Genomic DNA, 24,023 nt, shown 5'->3' with positions numbered 1-24,023 from the left:
TTTCCCATACTCATGCACAATACCACCCAGCCTGACCAAATATAGCCAAAGAATAAAGAGGGGCAACCCACAACTAAGAGATAAACAATGGCTCCACAGACAGAACGGCCAGCTACTCCTCTAGACTTCCTGAACAACAATACAATACCCTGGCCTGTCCACACGCCCCCGAGGGCCCGGGCCAATGGCAGAGGAGGACTACTGCTGTTACTTCCCGTGTCGTAGCCGCTCTGCTTCCTGTTCCGGATGATAGGAACTTCCTGTCTGTGAAGCTGTGAGACTGAGAGTGGCATGGAGCAGGCTGGTTACCAGAGAGGTTATACAGGAAGGTATAACAACTAGGAAGACCGGCTTTAGTCTATATGTATCTCACCAAGTGATCACATGAAACAATAGCAGTATAATGTATTCAGGGCCTCATGAAACATAGCAAAATTGATTTTTTTGAATACAACTCACAGTATTGGAAATCTGTAGGTGAGCCTCATTTGATCAGTTAATTAAAAATTAAATAAATCAATCAATCAATCCCCGTGATGGCAGGCATAAACCCTACTGAAGTGTCCTTGAGCAAGACATTGAATCCCTGTCAGCTCTTAGAGCGCTGTGCTACAGCTGGCCCTGACCTCTGACCTCCCTGTGGAGAGGGGCCAGCAAAAAGTCAAATTTATCAGAGTAATAGATTATAACATCAAAACAATTAACAAAACAACTAACTGTCTCAATCCATTTCCATTGCAAAAGCCTGGAGGCCACACAGTAGATACACATAAAACAACTGACACACACACACACACAAACATACAAGGGCTAAGCCATTAGACTGGAGGGCGGAGGAGCAGTAATAGTGGTTAGCTTTGTTAAACCCAGCTAACTTCCTGGCTGACTAAGTGCAGAAACCAAGCAGGGCTGTTTGATCCAGGATGATGTCATACAGTCGGTCTGCAGTGTGGCCGCTGCTGAGCCGAGGATGCAGTGCTGCTCTCTCTACAGTAGAGGCACAACAAACTGCTCTGTGAGAAAAAAAAAAAAAAAAAAACACCACATAGGAAGTTTTCATTTAAAATGCTGAACCAAACCCAAATGAGCTGACCCTAAAGGGGAAACTTCCTCAAAATCAATTTAGGGAAAGTCTATACAGAGATGGTGTTATTTTTTGAGAGTGTTTCCTGATTTTGTTTTAAACTGTGTTGATGCAATGTATGACTTTCCTGTGCCAACAGATACATAGCTCAATCCACATTTTGTCAGGTAGACAGCAGCAGTAGCCTATCCTATAGCACTTGTGTAGCAATTTAACAATGGATTGTTGCCCAAGCTATAAGCTACTTTGTGGGGTTGGTTGAGTCTACTGAGTCTTATTTAATGCTAGCATCCCATGAGAACGGAAGCAGGTCTGCAAACTATGACTGGCAAGTGGCAAGATGCAGAGATGTAGAGATAGATGTTATTGCTCCACAGCCCTCTCATCTGTGAGAAAGTCAAGCTTTTGCAATAAGGAAACCTAATGCGGTTATCAAGGGATGGTGGCATTACCTTGAAGTTCTCTTTTCTTTGGAAATTTAAAGTCTCAATTGGGTCATCATCAGAGGCAATAAACCCTGGATAACCTCATACGTCTGAGGGAGGAAGCTACTGATATGTCAGTGTTTCCCACAGAATTCAAATGTATTTGTGGTGGTAGGTGGGTTGACAACAAACTGTTCTGTTTGTTGCTTGCTTTTGTCTACAAGGTGAAGAATAGAAATGAGACCCCTTTTACAGAGAAATCTACTTTTCTGCCCCTCTGCCCTGCTACATCTCTCTCTGCTGTCAGTCTCTCCTGTATCTTTACATCGTTACATTACAGCCTTTGACATTATTATCTACTCTGTTTTACTGCTCAGCAGCTCCTCTGGTCCAGACTGTCCTGCTCCTCCTCAGGACGAGTCCTTTTCCTTCTTTGAAAATATTTTTCAATATTAATCTGGATTGAGGGAGCAAACATTCAGAGTTAGAGTTAAAAAGTTATTATTAACGTTATCGGTCCACTCAGTGGATACTGAGTAGCAGCTAGGCTATACAGCGTGCTAATCTCGGAAACTCGGCTGTATTTCGAGTAACGTTAACTGTTCGTTCTTCTTTTCGGGAATTCAGTCGGCCGTCTTCTGGGCATGGAAAAAAAAAAATCCCTCACGCGTGTGCAGTGGGAGGCGAACAGACGGGTCCGGTGAGAGAGCGCGAGAGAGAGAGAGAGAGAGAGAGAGAGAGAGAGAGAGAGAGAGAGAGAGAGAGAGGCCGAGCAACAGAGAGAGAGGGGGGAGCAACAGAGAGAGCGAGAGACAGAGAGAGAGAGCGAGAGACAGAAAGAGAGGGAGCGAGAGAGAGAGATCGCGTGGGGGCTGAGCGAATCAATGCGCTACACGCAGTTCTACGATTAAATAGTGAAAAAAAACAAAATTTGTGGCGGTCAGTGCTGATATTGTGGTGGCCCGCCACAAAGTTTTCTATGTGTGGGAAACCTTGGAGGGGTAGAGCGAGGGGAGATTGTCCACTAGTTGATGGAGTGGATGACGTCCACTCTCGGACGGATAAAAAAAATAAAAATAAAAAATGCTAAAATGGGTCGCCAAATATACTTAGGCGGCCGTTAATATACCTGGGCGGCCCGCCCAAGTAAAGTCTATGTGTGGGAAACACTGTATGTTGGTTGCTGGTTGCAGCCATGTTTTGATTACAGATGCACAAACTCTGACTCCAAAGATACAACATGGCAGTGCCATGTAGAAAGTCAATAGGTGAAGTTGCAGTCACTTTGTCCATTATTTCCTACAATGGTCCAACGTTGTGGGTTTGAATCTGACTCATGACCGCTGTTGCATGTTATCCCCTTTAGGCCCAGCTTTCCTGTCTCTCTCCATCATAAACTATGTTTAGAACGCACCAAATCCATAAAATTATGGAAAAATAAATGATGTAATAAATCAAATGTTGAGGGTTATGCAGTGTCAGGTGGCTCATTTGAATTGTTAAAATAGACTAATAAATCAAATAAAAATAGCTAAAACACAGCCTAAAAAACAACAGAGAAACTAAACTCATTTTGGTAAACCAGTACTAACTATGTATCTCACACAGGACAGAGGAGCTTTAAGAAGAAATCCACCATAAAACATTTTAACACTGTTAAAACAAGAGCAAGAGGCACTTGAGCTGCCTAATCAATGGCTGGGGGTGTGGTGTGTGGTGTGTGTGTGTGTTTTGGTGTGGGGTGGGGGTGGGGGGCTGGCAGCCAGCTTCTGAATGAGCTTTTTTTCCCCTCCTGACCGCTGCATGTCAAATGAGCTGCCTTCTTTTAGCAATACCAATACCAATAAATGGCCTTGCCTTCTTTTACCAATAACAGTATTTTCAAAATTATTTCGCATGGAAACAATAAACACATGGATCAAAACAATTGTATTGGCTAATGACACATAACTCCAGTAAACTTGCTTGCAGACCATTCTGTGTAAGAGGAGGAGGGCTCTGCTGACATTAAGAAGAAAAGCCCTTGAAAGCCTGGCAAGAGAAAAAACAGACAGCAAGAGAGCCTCGTAACAGAGGATCAACCAGTCGGACCAGTTCAGGAGTGAAATACTCATTTAGAGCAGGTGAGCCGCTCTATCTGTTCAGGGACAGCTGGGAAACAGGGGAGAGTATAAGGTAACTGGGCAATCTCTACCTTATCTGATCTACTCTATTTTCAGAACAGTGGTATACGATTTGGAAAAAAGTTAAGATTCTATCTGTGAAGTTATAAGCATACAGAATAGAATAGAATAGAATAGAATAGAATAGAATAGAATAGAATAGAATAGAGCAGAGGTGGTACGATGCATTAAAGTAGGCCACCAGCTTTCCTAAATGCTTTCAGAGCGGGGCCATTCAATCTGCCAGCAACTCAGCACACAGCCCACAGTCAGAGTCAAGCACCAGAAACGGTGATCTCATCTCCTCAAAATGTGATCCGGGACTGGAGAGCTCTCCTATAGCTTCAGGAGACACACACACACACACACACACACACGCACGCACAGAGACACACACACAAAGTACATACGCACACACCTCGCATTTTGCCCATTGTAATCTGATCAGTTTCCAGGATAAAAAACAACCAAATTATGTCTTGTCAAAAGTAAAAATCCCTCCATTTCAATAGGCTTATCTAAAAATAGCATTCCTTACCCCATTTATAATCCGTTCACTGGAGGTAGGCTATTCGTGGAGAGAGAAACTGCAGGGAACATCATTTCAGAGAGTTATTGCTTCCTCTGTAAAACAACTTTTGTTTCATGTCAGCCATCTTGTGAGTGCGCTGCAAAAGCTGCCTGGTGTTTTCAAAAGATCTTTACAGGACCTTGTCACATCACTGAACTAAATCCAACCAAACCAGGAGGATGGTCTATTACTCATAGCATTTAATGGCATGGACAAATGCAAGAGGACAAAAGGAATAGTCACCATGTACTCTGTAGCTTTTGTGGGTAAAATGCATTTTTTTTTTTAGGGGCAGTAATGCTGCTCGGGGCCTGGTGTGGCCGTTTGGTAGCCAGGATGATGGACTGACTGACTGATTGACTGACTGACTGATCGACTCATTGACTGATTGACTGACTGATCGACTGACTAACTGGTCCCTAGCTGAAATCCCATCTCCACTTCCTCCACAGCCCAGGCCAGCGCAGACCAAACCCGTCTCCCTGTCTGCCCCTGCAACCACAGCTCTGTACTGGCGTAACCAACATGCTGCATTCTGGGAGTGAACGGTGGAGTGGCAGTGTGTCTGCCAAGGGGGACCAGAACTCTGCTGATGGAGGGGAAAAATCCCTCTATCCGTCAACCAACCCCCTCCTCCTTCCCTCCATCAGTCCTCTGGAACCAAAGTCTCTGACAGACTGACACACATCAAGGGACCAGCGCTGCACTCATCCAGCTGCCTTTCAAAGCAGCAGCTCTTCTCTGTGCGGAGGCTCTCTAGCACCGAGTCAGTGGGTTTGGAGGACAATATGATTAAAGACGTGACGCATGTGACAGATGATGGATGGATACTCCCGGCCCGAAAGTCACTGCAGCTGCCCATTCTGCAGAAGTGGAGTTAATATTGAAGCCAATAGCTTGTTCCCAATTCTCATTAAACCATAATCTAGTTTCTGTTCTACATTCTGTTCTCTCTGTTCTCATCTCTTCTATCATGTGTGATCCAATGAACTAACTTACACAGATCAGTGAGTTTTCAGCACCATTTTTTACTTCTAATAAACCACATTCCTCATGGAGGCTTTGCTGGCTGAAGCTCTATTTATAGTCACATTACTGAGGAATAAACCAGAAAAATATGTCGAAGGGATTTATTGCCAGATTAAGACTGAGAACTATTAGTTCCCCACACCAAGGAAAGCTATTGAATCGCAACTGAATACTGATGATTTCTGCTTTTCGTCCACATGGTTTTCGGATGTTTGCACCGCGATAGGTGCTTCCCAGTCCGCTAGTATCTAGTCTACAGCGGCAGGCACCAGTTCCTCTCATCTCTTCATCTCTAGTCCTTCCATATTTCTGAGGTCACTAACTCACATCCAGATTTCATCTCTGACAGGAAGCACTTCTCAAACATCCCATGACCAGGGGGCCACACACTGTCATCCCACCCAAGCCACCACACACACACACACACACACACACACACACACACACACACACACACACACACAGCTGAAAACAGTTATGGACAGTGCAGCAGGGGTCAAAACTGTAGTACAGTCAAACAATCACAACTATGGAGTTAAAAAATCCTGGTAATAGGAGCAGAGGCCTACATTCCAGTGCATGACAACACTCACAATGAACTATTGTATATGAGAGTGTGAGTGTGGGAGTGATGTGCACGCTGAAAATGACTTCACAATAATAACCCTGCTTTAGGTCTGACCCAGAGGTAAATTCTTCCATATGTGAAAGTGCAGGAGAGCCCCTTTCTTATTACAGGGATGAAAAACAAAAGCAAACAAAAGGAAGTCAACTCTGTTCTTAGCCACGTAGCACAGAAATAATACTGTACAATGACTCGCCTTTCATGATGCAGCCTTAAGTTGTCAAACCATGAGAAAGCTAACAGATGCTTGCTTGTTTGCATGTGTTTGTGCATGCGCCTCTCATGACTCCAAACACGGAGAGCTGTGGTTGGTTGTTTGTCGGTCCGACTGTCTGCAGCGCACAGATACACTCGGGCCACCAGTCTGTCTCTAAATGCCTGTTACCATTCCAAAGTTATTGATTCGTATTTTTCTTACAGTTGACAGAAGAGACAGGCAGTCAAACGTGTAAAAGTCGCCTTTGCTGACATCATGACAGGCAAACGAAAATACAAAATAGATGTTTTGATTTGGTTCACTGACTAAAATTATGTATTTTGAATGGGAATGTACAAGCGGGGGAAGAGTGTCTACCCTGGTTGTGTGTTTTTTGCTGATTAGTAGTGCCTCTTCGTGTTTATCAATAAGACAGTCGCTCAGTCTAGCCAATCAGACGACTAACCAAGGGAGACACTCTGTCTGTCTGTTTAGAGTCCATATGACAGTCAGTAAGTTGAGCAGACAGTCTGTCTGCCTGTCTAGAGTCAGACCTGACTAATGGTGCAGCAATATTATCAACCAACTGGACTTACACGGATATATCCATATTGCCATATCGTGATGTAGTGATAAAAAATAATATGCTGGTAAAAATGACTTAAAATTACACTTGTTCACTCAGCATTTGAAAACAAAACAGTGTAGTTTGGAATTTTTTAAGGGTCTTGGTCACTTATGGTACAATATTTGCATTCCAGTAGCCTTCAATATTTAGTTATTGTCACTGTAATTAGAGCCAAGAGACATTTATCTTTTATGTACTTCTAAGAAGTTGTATTGGCAGATATAGCACATGTTTTTTCGCAACCAACTATCGAAACTGATAACGGACACAAAACTTCTGTATTGGTCAGGCCCAAGATTTGATCTGGTCAGTCTGTCTGTCTCTCTTCCTATAGCCAGTCAGCAGAAGCATCTCTTCTCTCAGAGAGCAGAGAGTGGGAAGAGGAACAAAGTCACCTGACCGAAACGTTGACACCAGCAGCTGTTAGTCAACAACCATTCCACATGAAACTCATTTGTGAACTCTGATCCAAATAGAAACCCAGAAAATGATGTTACACAATAGACGAAGATTAGCATTACTATCACAATCAGCAAGATCAGAGTTTCCTTACAAGTAGAAAAACATCTGTGTCCTTTCTAAAACTAAACGTTTACTCAGCAGTTCTAGATAGCAAACAGCCATATATCAGCTCTGTTCTCACTGGATCCCAGCAGCATTTTCACAAGCGAGCAGCCATACGAAGGGTTAACAAAGGGCCTGAATCTCAAACTTCCCATCCTCTTTTTCATTTCTTCTTTCTGGTCAGACCATAGTCTTTATAACAAAGTGTTTTACATTGCACACACAGATCACCGTACGTCCCCTCAGCTCCGCCTACACATAAAATAAAAGAGCTATGCAGTTACAGACTGAAAAGACATTAGGTCAATATTCTATGGAATCTGATACTTTCATGGGATATTACACTCATATAACCACTGTGCCAGATATGATTATTGTTCCTTTAACTTATCTCAAACAGAATTCTGTGTATTTTACATCCTGTGTATGTGCATATGTGTGTGTGTGTGTGTGTGTGTGTGTGTGTGTGTGTGGCTATGTGTGCATGAGTCACTTCTGCGGAAGCATCATCATTGTCAATATTGGATGTGACTAATCAGTACAGTCATGCATTTCACACCTCATTAAGGCCACTGAAGAGATAATAAACGTAACTAGGTATGGCATGTCACAGATCATCTGTGATACGAGAGGTTTCCCATGTGACTGATGAGGTAAACTGGGATGGCAAGCAGCTGAGAGTTGATGGGACCCTAAACTTTTCACCTGCTGGCTGCTGCATGCACACACAATCTCTGTCTTTTATTCTTTCTTTATTGTACAAAACAGGCACTTGCTTTTCTTCTATGGTGCCTTTTCCCATCTGCCAAACAAATTCTTGCACCCTCCCCACCCACAACTCCTCTTCCAACAAGGGCAGGTCACTAACCTTTCAATTACTCTCACTATTTTACCAACGATCTAGATTTTAGGAGTACAATACAACCTCCAGATGACGGTTTGTTACCGGCCACAGTGGCTGGTGGAGTAGACACAGAAATCACAGGTAAAATCACCAGCATTTGTCTGGTGGTAATTTCCCATCCTTACCTCCAGGACCGGTCCGGCCCCCAGTATGGTCCTCTCCACCCCACTGGCGTAGCCCTTCTGGCTGAGTGCGGTCAGACAGTGGATCAGGAAGTTGGTGCTCTGGGTCTTCCCTGAGCCGCTCTCCCCAGAGATGACGATGCACTGGTTGACCCTCTTCCTGAGCATGGCGTAGTAAGCCACATCGGCAATGGCAAAGATATGAGGCTCCAGTTTGCCCAGCTGGTGGTTCTCGTACATCTTGACGTATTTAGGGTTGTAGATGGGCAGGAACTTGAAGGGGTTGATGGCGATGAGGATGCTGCCTGCATAGGTGTAGATCTTCTTCTTGTAGAAGCGCGTGCGCAGGTTGTCTAAGATGCCGTCCTCATTGAGGACGGGGAGGTTGCAGAGGTCTGCGAAGTCGTCCTGCGGAGGAGGCAGGAAGCCCCTGGCGGCAAGCCTCTGGGCCTGCTGTTCCTTGGACAGGGCCGGGAGGTGAACGTAATGGATGGAGCCATCATGGTTCCTCTCCTGGAGCAGGGAAAAGCAGCATACAGTTTTCAAAGATCCTTACACAGGGTTCCCACACTCACTTGGAAATAATATTCAAGGACTTTTCAATGACTCTCAAGGCCTTGTTTGGTGAAAATCAAGAACTGAAAATTGGCATGTTTTGGGGTAAGACATGACATTGGTCAAAATTAGACATCATAGAGGCCTTGTGTTCTTTTACTAATGAGCCTGTTAAGTCAACAAATCATGGTAAAATTATTAATTTCAAAACTACTGCTGTATCAACACAAATCCCATATTTTACATTTCTCAAATCCTTAAACTTTCAAGGATTTCCAAGGCATGTGGAAACCTTTACACAACCTTTTCACATTACTGAACAAAATTTTTGTTTTTAGGTTCAGTTTTGAATCATTTGAAGTAGATTTTCAAAATTACAAATTCTAATTTGTAACCATGGCAAATGTATGCAGTATGGATGAATAAACTTCAAAGCTGCTTTTGCTGTCTGTTCCACATTTTTTCAGAGACTTAGGGCTGATGGACAAAGCCGAATTTAGCTGAAGTGATGCCAAGGAAAGCTGTACTGTGAACAGTCACAGTACCGGAGCCAACAGTCAACTCTACCTGTAGTAAGAAGTAAAAGCCGAGGCTCTGTGGGTGTTGCTCCTGGGCTTTGCGGGGCCACAGCAGCACCCTCTGTACCGGCAGGTCCCCGGCCTCCAGGACCCACTCCTCCCCGCCACATTCCTTCACCTCTGCCAGCACGTACAGGCGGCCGGGGTCCAGCCCCAGAGCCAAGGCTGCGTCCGAGATCACCGAGGCTGCTGTTGCATCCTTTTGCACTCTGATGGGTGAATAAAACGTATTAAATACTAAATACGATCAATTCAACATTACACTAGTTCCTATTCTCCTAGATAATAGAGAAAACATATTGATAGCGAGGGTTCAAAACGAAGAACTAAACATAAATAGTCTATGGTAATTTTACATTGTCCAGAGAAGGGTCAACAATCATAATATTGTGGCACACTAACCTGAGGCTGCAGCAGGCAGAAGCTTCGGCAGCCAGCCGCGGGTAGATCTGGAGCAGGTAGGAGCGGCCATCTTGGAGGTTAGCTGCACCTCCTCCCCCTCCTCCTCCACCTGCGTTCGTTGCCATGGTGGCAGCGCCATCTCTGACACTCATTCTGAGCCAGGGGGAGTGGCCTCAGCATGCCGTATCCACCGCCTCGCTCTCACCACGTAGCACCTGGAAATGACATGTATTGATTGGTAAGTGACAATAATGTTCACATTCATAAATTGATAACTGATTGATAGGATTGCATATTGACATTGGATCATGATAAAGGGAGGCACAAGTGAGTTTACAGTCTAGACATTCAGCATGAAAGAGAGAACACTGACCCTCACATTCACTCATCCTCAGCATTGGTTTGATGCAATTAGAAACACAGTAAGATACGCTGGGTAGTGAAATGTTTCCAATATAGAGCACTACAGCTTTCTAAAAGCCTAAACAATGCGTCACTCCTGCTCTGAGCCTGCATTTCAAAATGCAAACAAAATTGTTCATTTTCAAACAAAGTCTAACAAACCACAGGGAAAGCTCATCTCTGGTATTTGGCACTAAGAATTTCCCACTCTGAATACATGTGAAATCTGCTAGAGGTGTGTCTTGGATTAGCCTAGAAAGAGGCCCGGGGAAGCAAATGCAACAAGCTTCATAAGACACAGGCCGGATAAATAGGCAACAGGTTTGTAATCAGTGGTTTATCAGAAAAATATGTTAAAACTACAAGCTAAATTGAGCAATGTACTCCTAGCAAAAAATAAACCCTTTCCTTACCCCAATGAAATGTCCTAGAAATATCAGGCTGCAAAATTATATCAACAGCACCTCATGTCATATATCGGCTAGCCCATTAAAGCTAATCGCTACACTGAATAGATTAATGTACCATGCTAGGTTATAATCACATGACTGTTAACAGTAAACAGCTGTAAAGCCCATGATTAGATTCTGTAGAGGGACTCAGGTTGGTCCCAATCAGTCAATCTTTTCCTGGAAAGCTTCATGCATCAAGGGAAGTCTGGCTACAGGCCTACTTTCATTACAGAATAGAGCAGTTGATTATACAAAATAAGCCTGTTGATCTGTGATCTATAATTTCTTTATCAACAATCAAATGGCTGCAAAGGCTACATGAAGACGTGAGTTGAGGAGATTACTGTGGGACTCAGTGGTGTCGTAAGGTTACAAACCATTAGTAAGCTCTAGGTCACTTTAATAGTTGTGATGCAAGAGGTGCTCTTCCCTGTGGTGACCAATCCACAGAAAGGCCGACACGGACAACATCACCATGGAAACAACATCAACATAGCACCATCCGCAACAAAACAAGGAGGATAATGACAAGAGATATCTGAGACAGGGCCTAAATCCTCAGTCTGCAGTTGGGCCTGGTCTTACCCACAAAATGTTTAAAGGGATACCTTGACATTAAAATGTTTTGTTTATTTTTCCTTCGCAAACCACTTGTCACAGCATGTGGAAAAGTTTCAAGATTTGAAACTCCAGCTACCCTAAAACAGCATTATTAGCATTCCTGATTGAAATAAATTAATATTTCTCCTTGCATGCTAGCTTGTTACCTTGCAGCTAGCGGCACTCATGTTCTTTCCCCAGTCGGGAATGCTAACAATGAACAAAAAGTGTTTTCTCAGTTAATGCCAATACAGAAACCTTTTCCTCGCAATGCTGGTGTACCTGGTGAAGAAAATTGACTAAAATTCAAAATGTCAAACGCAATATATTGAAAATGGTAGGCGTACACAATGTTACATACAGTATAACACATTTCTGAATAGTCCACCTCATACACTGAGTAATTTATACTAAAGCAAAATCCTTTCACTGCTTTTGTAGGGTGATTCCATAATATGTGACTGAAGGGAAACCCCAGGGCTAATTGAAGTGAATGAAACCAGTTTCTCTGGTTTTCCTCACATCTAAAAATACACTTAAGTCATGGCTGTAGGTAAAACTAGATTACAGTGCACCTGCATTTAAACAAATTAAAGAGACCTATTCCCATTTCCCTGGAAAGCACATAAGCCTTGGTATAGATATCTTAGGCATGTCAGACATGCATGATATGTGCGTTCACCCTTGGTGTTGGTCATAATGATGACTCATATTTAATAACACTGCAGTGCATGGTTGTCACATGTCATCTGCAATAGCTTTGCCACTGTAACTTGCAGCTGTAGCTGCAGCAGAGCAATTATGAGCCCTTCCGCTCAATGACAACACTTAGACTAAGACCGCAAATGGCGTAATGAATGCACACTCACTCTCAGACACGAACACTCAGACACAGACACACACAGTGATGTATGACTTAGAACTAACCCCAACAAGATGAAGAGTTTACCAGCCCAACCCTTCACCACCACCACCACTCATCTCTCCATCCAAGGATAACTCAATATTCTCTCCCTGGCAAGGTCCCAACACCGAGATCCCACATCACAGAGCCCTAAAAAGCCCATTAACTGAAAACAAAGGAGAGGCTTGTTCAGGCCTCACTAAGGATATCACTGATTTCCTGACCGAGGTGAAGCTAACTGCCTCAAACATGTACCAGGCTCTTTTATGAACCGAACCACAAAATAACCAAGGGAGCAGGACAAACCTCCTAGTGATGAATCACATGATTGACGTCTGCACCATAAAAACTTCATTGGAGTAAACAAAGACTACTATTAATTCTTTGAGTACCCTTTCCAGACAGTAACATTGCTTCAAGGCAGGGAAGGGCAATCATGCCATGGATGACTGAGAGTATGTAAGTTTTCATTCCAACCAATCAGTGATTTTACCGATAGTTCCTCCTCTCTGGTTGAAGGTGAATCAGTGAAATCACTTGGTGTAGTCATTGGTTGAAATGAAAACCTGCATACTCTCTGCCCTCCATGGCATATGACTGCCCCTCCCTGCTTCAAGGCATGGACAATCGCTACTGTATCACCATTACCAAGGTTTTATTGCACATGGCCTAGTTTTAATAAAAGAGAATAGCTTTTGACAGCCATTATTCAGCAAAATACAGTGCGGTAAAAGTTCAGTAAGAGTTCAACGCCAGTTCACAGCAAAGGGGACTTCCTGTGGCGTCACGTAGTCGTGCTATGGAGTCCCAAATTCTTTTCTCAAAGAAATAGACCTAAAATAACGACGAATACAGTAGTAACTCGAGTCTACAGATCTATAACTCTTCCCTTGGACAAGAGAAAAATTATAACCTGAACACAGCTTGAAGAAAGAGAACAGTTGGAGCCATCTTGTTATTTGATAGAATAGTGTAGGAAGTTCCACGGGGCAGATATCACATAATGTGAGAGTGGCAGTTTTACAAACCACAGAGTACTGTACAGCAGTTAGCATCATTAGACAGTCATTTGGCCTAATGCTGCACTGTAAGTAGCCCTCGAGGCCTGTCTTATACCACTCTCAGTCTTCATACTTAAGCTCGCTGGCTGCAAGTTAATTTCACCAGATGTAAACAGATCTCTCTCTCCCAGTCTCCCAGTCTCCCAGTTTCCCCCCATTCACTAGTTAGCTGACAGCGGCAGACAGTGCAGTGGTCACTGTGCCAGACCGGCAGGATGGCAGCTTAGACCGCCACTAGGTGACAGAGAGCCTGGTCGACATTATGAAGCCATTACCATCTTTTCTGGCTCCGTTAAGCCAAAGAAAAATGCAACTCTTTGAAAAAGCCCTGAGGTATTTCAGGATTGATTCAGTGTAGCATCCAAATGGACCAGAGCCAAAGGAATAAGATCCAGGTAACGTCTGTAACCAATATTGATGCAGAACAATGATCTATAGTACAGTGTGAACCACACAGACAGCAGCTGGGTAAAGTTCAGGCTTATGATGGATCACGTAGCTTGACTTTGCATCAGTAATGCATGCTCTGTAAACTGTAAGCGCCCCTTGGGGAAACAGGAACCTGGTCTAAATCACTGTATGGCAGGCAGACTGCACTGCTTTAGTAACCTGATCTGGAGGTCGAGTCCTGTAAGCAATGGGGTCTATAGTTTATCATGGTTGTCATTCAAGCAGAGATGGTTTATTTTCTCAACCTGAAAAATAAGAAATGTTATAGTTTTGAGATATACCAAAAATAAGCAGGCCAAGGGAAAACGCTTGGCTCTCATAGAAGTTATTGTTATATTTCTCTATGCATTAAGACAACTTCTCCATTCCTACATATAAGCTTTATTTTCACCAACACCAATGACTGATATAAATAATTCTCAACTCTGTTTAGACTCACTCATGTGTGCACTGTGCTGTGCAGTTATCAAGAATTAATACACACCAAGTAGCTAATTAGGCTAATATCTAATTTAATATTTGTTGTCTCTTCCACCACTGTTTTATTTTGGGAGCTTTTGCAGCAAAAAGAATAATCAGACATATGATCCTATCCTAGAGTTTGTATCTGTGCTTTACTACTTACCATTATAAGGCATAGGCATCTCCCCACAGCTCAAAGATGCCAATCCAAACCACATATTTTTAAATTACTGGTTATCCAAATCCATCCATCCATTTTGTATTTTTGTTAGCTTGTCATGATCTTATCATTGTCAGATTTTACATATTTTTCTGTGTCCATGGTCAACAGATTATAAAGTGATACTGATAACTTTAACATGCTAGTAGGCAAAAGATGCATGGTAAGCATGCTAATAGCACAGGCCAGCTAGCTAGATCCTGCAAGTGCCTGGATGGGTTGAGTGCATCTACATCATCTTTTTGGATTCTCTACGCAGCTTTCACATAAGCTTTGTTTTTGTTTCTCCCCTCGTCAACAGCTTTTTGTAGCTGTTCAACCTTTGATAATTTTTGTTTGCACACATTCATGAAAAGCATTGATGGAAAGCAGTTCTTTAGCAAGCGGAAAAGGACACAGACTATGAACCTGCATGAACCTAGCAAATACAAAAAAAGTAACAACAGAGGCAAGCCATCCAAACTAGGCTAACTCTGGAATCATTTAGGTCACATTTCAGAATAAAAGAAGGGAAATAGAGCGACTTAAGAGTCATGAGCTTGTGCCTTTGCCAGGCTAGCTGACCACAGCCCCAAAAACATGCAAGCCTGTAAAATGCCAAGGCATGCAAAACTGCAGTAGACCACAAAAGACACCATCATCATTATCCTTCATCATGAGCTCCGTCTGGTTTAAATCTGTCACTTTAACTCCTGAGCCGCTGATGCCCTCTAAACCAGCTTCAACAGAACAAACATAAAGTTATGCGTGTATGTGTGTGTGAGAGAGAGAAAGAATCTCAGTGTGTGTCTGTGCATGTGTGTAGTGAGAAAGAGAGAGAAAGAGGAAAGAAGAAAGGGGTGACAGAGAGAAGACTGGACAAAGAGAAAGAGAGAGAGACAGAGCCAGAGAGAGAGAGAAAAGTAAACATTTGAAAGCGAGAGACGAGAGAGAGAGAGTGCCAGAGAGAGACAGAGCCAGAGAGAGAGAGAGAGAGAGAGAGAGAGAGAGAGACAGCGCCAGAGAGAGGGACAGAGCCAGAGAGAGAGAGAGAGAAAAGTAAACATTTGAAAGAGAGACAGGAGAGAGAGAGGGGTCCCAGGAGACCATCAAAGGGAGACGAAGCCTAACAGATAGTGCGGCTTCCTCCCTGCAGAGGAGATCCTCCATGAGGATGCCCAGCATTCCACAGATAAGACCGGGGTCGTCTGCTCTGCGGAGGCTTAGCCTGGCACTTGAGCTGCTTACTGGGGGTTGAGGGCAGATACTAGAGAACAGGACTACAGCTGAGGGCAGAGAGGGGCTCTTTAGCTGCTTACTGCGGGCAGGAGGAGGCATTAACAACTAACAAGCTCCTTAAACCAGTTATTTTTCAAGGAGGTACCACTCATACCCCTTGGACCTCCTAACCCCACCCCACCTAACCCCTCATTATCTAGTCAAGGAGGATGGGCTTGTAACAAGTTAATCTCACTGTACAGTCATTACTAAAATAGTTTAAGGTCAACCTATAGCCAGAAATGCATTCCAACTGATTTATCAATACAATAGGATTTAACTAACAGTACACCAAATTTACATAACAACCAGTAAAAACTAGGGATGCGACGATATATATCGAAATTCAATATATCGCAACACAAAAATGTGACAATACGTATAGTGGGGCAGAAAAATGAATTGCAAGGTTAGCTACATTTTATTCGGCTGTAGTAATCGCAAATGAGATGGATTGCCCATCACAATTTCACAAGCTCTCCATCGAAATTACATTAATTGTACTTTGTAATGACATTTTTAAATTGTTGTTTACAATCTGCCAATCTGATTGATACAAAGATTTGTGGCTCAGAAATAAACATAATTCTGCACAGTCATACTTTGTTGTCATTGAACTTTTATTTATTAGGCTACATCGCTTTGTGGTTGTATCGAATCGTGAACCACATATCGCATGTCGAACCATATCGTGAGATAAGCATATCGTCCCATCCCTAGTAAAAACACTGATGAGAAATACAGTCCATTGTCTTTTTCTCATGAAGTCTCCAGATTGAGCTCTTCTTAAAGTTAATTCTCTCTGAGACCACACATGTCCATGTCTGGGCTGCTGCACTGATTTCCAATCCTCTGCCTCAGGGGAACTATTAGAGACAGTGTACTGTGGGCCAACATTTCACTGAGCCATGCTGTTAACACTGTAAGTTATGGCCCATTTAATATGGCATAATTCTGAAAAGCACAATATTGCAAGAGCAATGGTGTGCACATACAAAAGTGCGTCTTCTCCCACACTGTCCGCACTCACAGAGAAAGAACGGGTAAGACTAAATACCCCATTGCCAAACTGGACTTGTGTGATGGAAAGAGAGAGTCTGGGAAAAATTAGTTGCATAAAAGACGCACTATTTTAAACGTGGCAAGAAGTAACTTCATTATAACTGAAGCTGAAGTTGGCAGTGAAGAGAGGGAGGTGTGGCCATGTGAACAGTTGGCTGGTTTGACACACATTGGCAGAGTTGAAATAAGCCAACTGGGTCTTACTCACTCTCTCCTTCCTCCCAACTCCTACTCACTCCTCCTCACCCACTTCAAATGAATAGCAATAAGCTCCACCCTGAGAAATGGGAGGACGAGGAATGGCAAGTCTGGAGTGCCATACTGTTGAGACAGAAAAAAGAAATGTGTGTTGTTTATGGCCTCACTTGGAGCAGTGTGAAAGCCTTGAGTGTTAGGCTCTTAGTCAGTGCTATGGACAGTTAATTGTCATCCTAATGGACCTCCTAAGACAGGCATGTACACACACTCACACACACATAAATAAACAGAGCGACCAGTCAGTGCTGAGACACCGCTGGGTGACTAGCTGGTCTGGCCGGAAGTGAATGGGCCAATGACACACAGAGGCCAACGAACTCCAACTACAATCCTCTCTATCTCTATATTTCTCACTATAATGTTAGCGCTCTTTCTCACTCCCTCCCTCTCTCCTTCTTTGTACATCTCACACTCTCTGTCACACACAGACACGCAGAGGTCAACCCCACAGGAAGCGGGTTATGATGTCAGCAGATGTCTGGACCAATGATATACTGTCTGACTCCCAGCATTCCACTTCAGCGACACAAGAGGATGCCTGATGATCCCACGTGTCAGGGCTACAAGCAGCTCCTATCATCGCTATAGCTTTGACATTACAATGCCAGCATTATGAGTAAAATAAATGACATGAGTTACCCAGTCATAGTCTAACGCACAATACATAATAATACTGAAAAAAAAAAAGTCAGTCAGGAGGAATAAGGGCTTCATAAACCAAACAGCACTCACTCCCTTGGCTTCTGATAGATCGGTATATCAGTAGAAATCTGTTTACCGGAAGAGATTTAGCAATATCGTTGCTACCGCAGGTTAGTTGGAACTGGGGCGCTTCGCCCCCTATATGCCACCAATCAATGTTAGTAGTTGCAAAACCTCTGAAAACACGGGGGCAGGGTGGCTTTACGTGAACCACACCATGCGCATTTGTTGACGTCTAAGAGAGGAGACATGGAGGAGGAGAGTGACGTGAGTCCTGTAAAACCCGACAGGAGGAAACCAAATATAATCAAGATGAAGAAGAACTTGCTAAAAGTTATTTTATTTGTTTTGCAATTTATATATATATTTAATACTCTTATCTTTTGTTTCTATTTTATCACAAAGTTTACATGAATGTTCCAAATAAAAAAAGGTTTTAAGTGCAACAGAATACCTTTATGTCTTATATTTGCATGTTCAATTAACTGGACTGTTTATACTTTCAGCCAAAAATAGGCATTTTCACATTTTTCAATTGAATTACCAGAAAAATTACTATACTGTGATATAGCCTATACCATTACCATTCAAAATTTGAAAAATATTCCCCGGAACAGCTATGTATATTACAACATCAGGGGAATCCCATCCGTTTTAATTCTGGAGAACAAGGAATAAGTCCTGGCTTGGTTTGGCCCTGAGTGCATGGAAGCCACTCCCCATCATGACTGATGTTAAAAATTAGATCAGAGAGGTTACTGCATCTGACTCACTGAAGATGAGCAAGTTAGATCTTATTGTACAGACCAGTGATGCTCACTCTTTCTAGTAGCAAGGCAAACTTCAGGGAATCACAGTTTCAACCCACACCACAGTAGACGAATGACTGCTTGGTAAAGTTCCACACACTCACACAACACAGTCAGGAAAAACTATGAGCTGCTGGACTGGAGGAAAATGCATTAACTTGAAGGGAAAAGGTTGATTGCTGATCTGTGTTTAAAGGAGAGTGGGCAGTCCATTAACCTTCAGTGTTTTTCTTTCTTCAGACAGCTGGAAGACAGAGAGGGAGACACAGGAGAGAAAGCGCCAGCAGGGACACGTGGGTGGCTCCAGAGGTGGCAGATTTAACCACTCGACTGTCTCTGGACATGGCTGATTGCTGATTAAAACTGCATCAAGTTGGATTTTCATGATGTTAAATTTTGTTTCGCACTTTTTTCTCATTCAAATCTCATGGTCCACCGAAGCTCCCTCCACTGCTGAAGACCCTCTGCTGTAGACCAAGCTCCTCTCCCCTCCTCTGGGGAAGTGGAGCTGGGGGCTGCTGAGGTATCCATCACCACTACAACTCCCTGCCTGACCTAATGGAGATGAGAGGGCCTGGCCCTTTGCCAAGGCAGGCTGCATTGTCCTCCGGGCACAATGAGGTACAGAGGGAAGGGAAATACAGATCCACTGTGTGTGCATGTGTGCTCTTTGGGATGCACAAATGTGCATAGCACTTGTGTGAAAGAGAGAGAGCCCCTGTTGCTGCTGAGTGGTGGTAAATCAGCCTCGGGGCTGAGGCTCTTTAAGGAGTGCAGATGCACCCAAAATGGCTGTGAATGGATCAGAGCCCTCCCACTGGAGCCATGTGGCCCATACAGAGACACTGCCTTTTGTTTAACAGGGACCAATACCTCAATCAGGGAATTAACTCATCCAGCAGACACCAACTGGGCCAGTGAGAAAGCCAGAGATAGAGACAGAACTGTGGAGAGAAAGTGGAGGGAAAAAAAGAAAAAGGCCACTCTAAAAGCTCGCCTCCTCCCCCCTGTCTTTAAGTCAGCTCCCAGGCTGGCCAGCTATGAACAATAAAACCAGAGCTGAGGAGCATCTGCTGCCTCTGTCTAAAGAAGAGGATAAAGGAGAGAGGAGCCGCAGGGATCCACTATTTGACTTGTTGATATTGCCCCATTCATTCATTATGTAGCTCAAGCCCATGGTCAAAATCCCCTTCCCTGCCACAAGTAAACTGATAGAAGAGGAACTTGAAGAGCAGAAGAAGACATTATTATAGACCATAAAGCTTCTCTATACAAGTGAGGAACAATGGCATTTAACATACAGAGACAGGGACTGCTTGCTTTACCCAAATGTCTCAACCATAACTAAATCAAGCCAGCCTGCATGTCTGTCACAACAGATTAGCGTAGCCCATCATAATAATGATAATCAATCACGATAAGGTCATCTGGGCGCACTGCATTGATCTGTCACTCCAAATATCATGCGTCTGAGTCACGTATTGACAAACTGACGCCGGCCAGCTGCTGTTCATTTGACATCCCTCGGAGGTAGGTATGACCTCATGTTTATGCACAGATCTTTTCAGGTCAGGCGTGGAGAGAGGGGGGGGGGGGCATAGAGAGAGTTGGGGTTAGCAGCAAATACATTAGAGCATGTATAGCCTCGTTTAAAACAACTGGTTTAAATCATGGCCCGGTTATGACGCTCCTAGGCCTTCGTATGTAAGCTCTCTCTGCTGTTGCTTGGGGGAATTCAACACCAATTTTAGCCGCAGCTCAATAAACTCCTTCTTTATGTACTTCTCACAGCGGGTCAGTAATCCTGCGGGCCTCGGTACAGCCTTGCACCACCCCCCCGTGTCTCGCCACCCTTCTCCCTGGGCCATACCGCTGTCTTCTACCACCATGTCCCCCACCCCCACTCCACCCCCCCTTCTCCTCCTGTCATACCACTGTCTTTCACACAGTCTCCCCCCCTCACGCAACTCTGGAAGGCCATGCTGCTCCTCCACTGCGCCTCCCCCTTCGACCCCCCACTGTTCGCCCCCCTTGTGCTCCCCACCATCTCACATTTGGCACTGCTGCTTTAACTCAGTCCAGATGCCAGGTTAGACTGAGTAGAGTAGAAGAGAAGAGCAAAAAGTCTTGAGGGAACTCTGTTTACCATTAAAAGCCCACGTCCTGGTACCTTTGATTTATATGTTGTGCTCCTTTACTTTTCTGTCACCCAGTCAACCGTTCGACTTCATCAGACTTGAGGGCAAACCCCGCTGAGGAGAGTAGAGTCGACAGGCCAACAACACTCTGATTGAAACACTAAATCTTACAACTGCTTTGTATTTCATCAAACCACTCCAAAGCAGTTGCAGAGTCCTGCGACAGACCAACGCAAGGCTTAGCATGCAAATCCACATGCAAAGTCCTGCCCAATATCCCGGCCTTGACTGTCTTTTCCCATGGTTCATGCTAGGATAGTTGATGCATAGTTACCATGATGGTGGAGAGAAATGTATGTCTTCAATCAGTATGATGAGCTGAAACTCTAGATTCAAAGCAGCGGCGTCCACATGAAATACACCAGACCAGCGAGGCCATAGCATGTTTCCCTTAATGGAATCCAGAAGGCTCTGCTTCGTCTGATTGGCTATTTTGGGATTCCATGCTGGTTGGTGATGACAGGGGATTCCGGAGTTTTCCGGACCCGTCATCTCAGTCAAGGATCACTCGCTGGATGGGGGGGGGGCCTTATCATGTTGGACTAATAGACCTGATTTGTTTAGACCAGGGGTGGACAAATCCGGTCCTACATATAGGACATTTAGGCAACTGGATGCGAGGCACTTTTGCTTTTCCCTGGTATTACAGACAAAGGCTATTGGCTCAAAGGAAAACTTTTGCTCCAGCCTAGCATCAAGGCCCCTCTTCAGGCAAATCAATACCAATAACTGGACAGCTTGTTTATCTGAATTAGGTGCGTGTGTTGTAAGGCAGACAGCGGCTGAGCAGGTCGGTCTCAAGTTAAGGAAACACTTCCTTCCTATTGAGCGTGGGCGAGAGCATGCACACACACAAACATACGCACGTCGTCTGAAGATGTGGGGCAGCTGCAGGCAGGAATCAGGAAGAGGAGAAGAGGAAGTGAAGGGAAAAAGGCAGACAGAGGGGATATTGTACACGCTCACTCATGTGGGCCACTCTGCTCTAAAAACACTCCCCAAACACATGACTCCATTGTGGCACCAGAATAGTCACTGCACTGCACTGCACTGCACCAAGTTCATACTTAGTATTTCTTAAGCCCCCCCCCCCCCTACTCTCACACTTGCCACACACACACACATATACACACACACTTTTCTTTGTTCCCTACAGCTACAGTATCAGACAAAGTTTGAGACAGGCCAACCTCTTGATCTCACCACATCAGACTGATCCCTTTGACAACATATATAGCAGGAAAGAATTTAACCGAGATTTAACCTGGCTAATACAGACCAAACCCTCAGCTCTTCCTGCTATGATGAAGTCTACCATGTTTTAGTATGGGTGGCTCAAGCAGGAATGAAACCTATAACCAGGTCAGTGTCAATGCCATGCTCTACCCATTGGTACAACAGGAGATCCCTAATGTTAGTAACATTACTAGTCTTAAATTTTCTACACACAGACATGGGACAAATGGCAGCAGGAGGCCTCGCTATAAGGAGCTTGTCTGTTTGGAATAATGAGCGGGAAATAGCATAATCTCAGACCTACTAAAATACTATAGATTATATCTACTGCATCTACTGTAATCTACTGAAAACATCTTCCCTGGGGTGTGTCCTGATGCTGTTTGGGTGGCCCGGCAGATTCACACACTGAGGTGTGGATGGTAAGCATCTTAGAAAGGATAGCGCTGTTCCAACCTCAGATATCTAGGCCTAGGATTGCCTTTTCTAAATCCAACCAAAATCCAAATGGGTTTGATAAAACCGAAAGAACAAAACTGATGCAGAGTATGTTGTGACATGTATATGAATAGGGCTGCAATTAACGATTATGTTCATTATCGATTGATCTGTAGATTACTATCCCAATTACCAATTGCTTTCTTAGTCTGACCAGCTGCCAAAAAACCCCAAAGTATTAATTTTACAATGATATGAAATGGAGAAAAGCATGCAAATCATTTGGTATATTTACTTGATAAATGAGTTAAACAATTAATCAATTATCAAAATGTATTTTCTGTCGAACGACAATCAATTGATCGACTAATCATTTCAGCAGATATGAACAATGAAAAATGAGTACAGTATGGAGACAATACCACTAAGTTATCTTTCCAAAGGCACAAGGCGCTACAATTTTCTTTTCTTCTGTATGAATCACAGAAAGTCTCTTACTACCGCTCTCTCCCACCTAGGCCAGACACATCTGAATAATTTCCCTCAGATGAAATGTAACTTACATATGGAGTCATTCAGCAGTGACCAGAGTCAGACTAGAGGGTAAAAATAGAGCAAAAACAAACAGAACAGAGCTGAGCCCAGCCAATCGAGAACACATAGCCAAGGTCTACTGTTTCTGCTCCCTCTCTCTCTCCTTCTACCCTCAGCTCGTCTCTCTCTTTCCATCTGTACCCCCCTCCTCTTTATATCTTTCCCTCTATGCCCCTCTTGTCTAGATATTCTGCCTTGCTTTTTCTTTCATTCTTCCTCTCCTTCTCTCTCGTCACTCTCCATAGCCCTTCAGGCATCCCTTGGTCGGACTCAGCTGCAGTCTGCAGACTGGGACACAAACAGAGATCAAGCCAAACACCGAACACAAAGTCCACTCATACTGCAGTGCAGTTTGTCCCTGTGTGACATGTCCTTCACTGCCACATTCAGGCTGAGAAATCTATGTAAAAGGCTGACAGACATCCAAATAACAATACACCAGAAAAATAGAGTTCATATACAATATGCAGTGTTTCCTTTGCCAAAGAAAACCAGGACCGGTACTAGTAAAAAGCCTCAGAGTAAGCCAGAGTAAATCGGTTTAAATTTTCAGGTTATTTTAATAAGATTGTCTATGCAAGGGGGGCCTGGCTTCTACCTCCATCTCTCAGAAGATATCAGCCCAGCTAGTTTCATTTTTTACGAGGAAGAATAGTGTTGAAATATACTGTGTGGATCCTGTATCCGCTGCTCCAACACTGTGTCGTCTCTCCCAGTTTCTGTTGTACTGCTGTAATACAGTGGCTAGCCTCTAGCCTGGCATGAACAACGGGAACGGTTTGTCACCCCTGCTGCCTCGCCTGGCTGAGTTTATCCATTTCCCCCCCCCCGTCTCCTTTCAAATCTCTCCCAAGTGCCATTGGGCAACACAGGGAGGGAGAGAGGAATGAAGCTGAACACTAGTTCCTCAGATTTGTCCACACAAACAAGACAAACAAGTCCAATCCCATTTGTCCCAATATACTTATGTCTGTAAAGTTGGACAATTGGATTGGGGCAATGAAGACTGGGCAAAACCCACCAAGCCTCTTAGGGAAGGTAAAGCTAATGGATATATCCAATCCTTTTAGAGT

The 24,023-nt window shown here is 43.8% G+C and overlaps 1 protein-coding gene across 9 annotated transcripts in view; it reads right to left on the bottom strand.

Annotated features, from left to right (window-relative positions):
- The window catches only part of LOC139933344 (myosin IXB), a 62,659-nt gene that overhangs the window by 32,019 nt on the left and 6,617 nt on the right, over positions 1–24,023 (bottom strand). For all 9 annotated transcript variants that reach the window (XR_013505078.1, XM_078285471.1, XM_078285473.1 and 6 more), the window contains 3 exons: positions 9,846–10,060; positions 9,433–9,652; positions 8,314–8,823 (listed from right to left, as the gene is read on the bottom strand). Coding sequence is in view for 8 of the 9 variants with exons in the window: in XM_078285471.1 (XP_078141597.1) it covers positions 8,314–8,823; positions 9,433–9,652; positions 9,846–9,997 (882 nt within the window). In the remaining variant the exon portion in view is untranslated. The remainder of the gene's footprint in view (positions 1–8,313; positions 8,824–9,432; positions 9,653–9,845; positions 10,061–24,023) is intronic.

Source organism: Centroberyx gerrardi, chromosome 9 (assembly GCF_048128805.1).
Source record: "Centroberyx gerrardi isolate f3 chromosome 9, fCenGer3.hap1.cur.20231027, whole genome shotgun sequence".
Taxonomy (NCBI): Eukaryota; Metazoa; Chordata; class Actinopteri; order Beryciformes; family Berycidae; genus Centroberyx; species Centroberyx gerrardi.
Note: the sequence above shows the minus strand (reverse complement) of the source record. Positions and strands in the feature narration are given on the sequence as shown.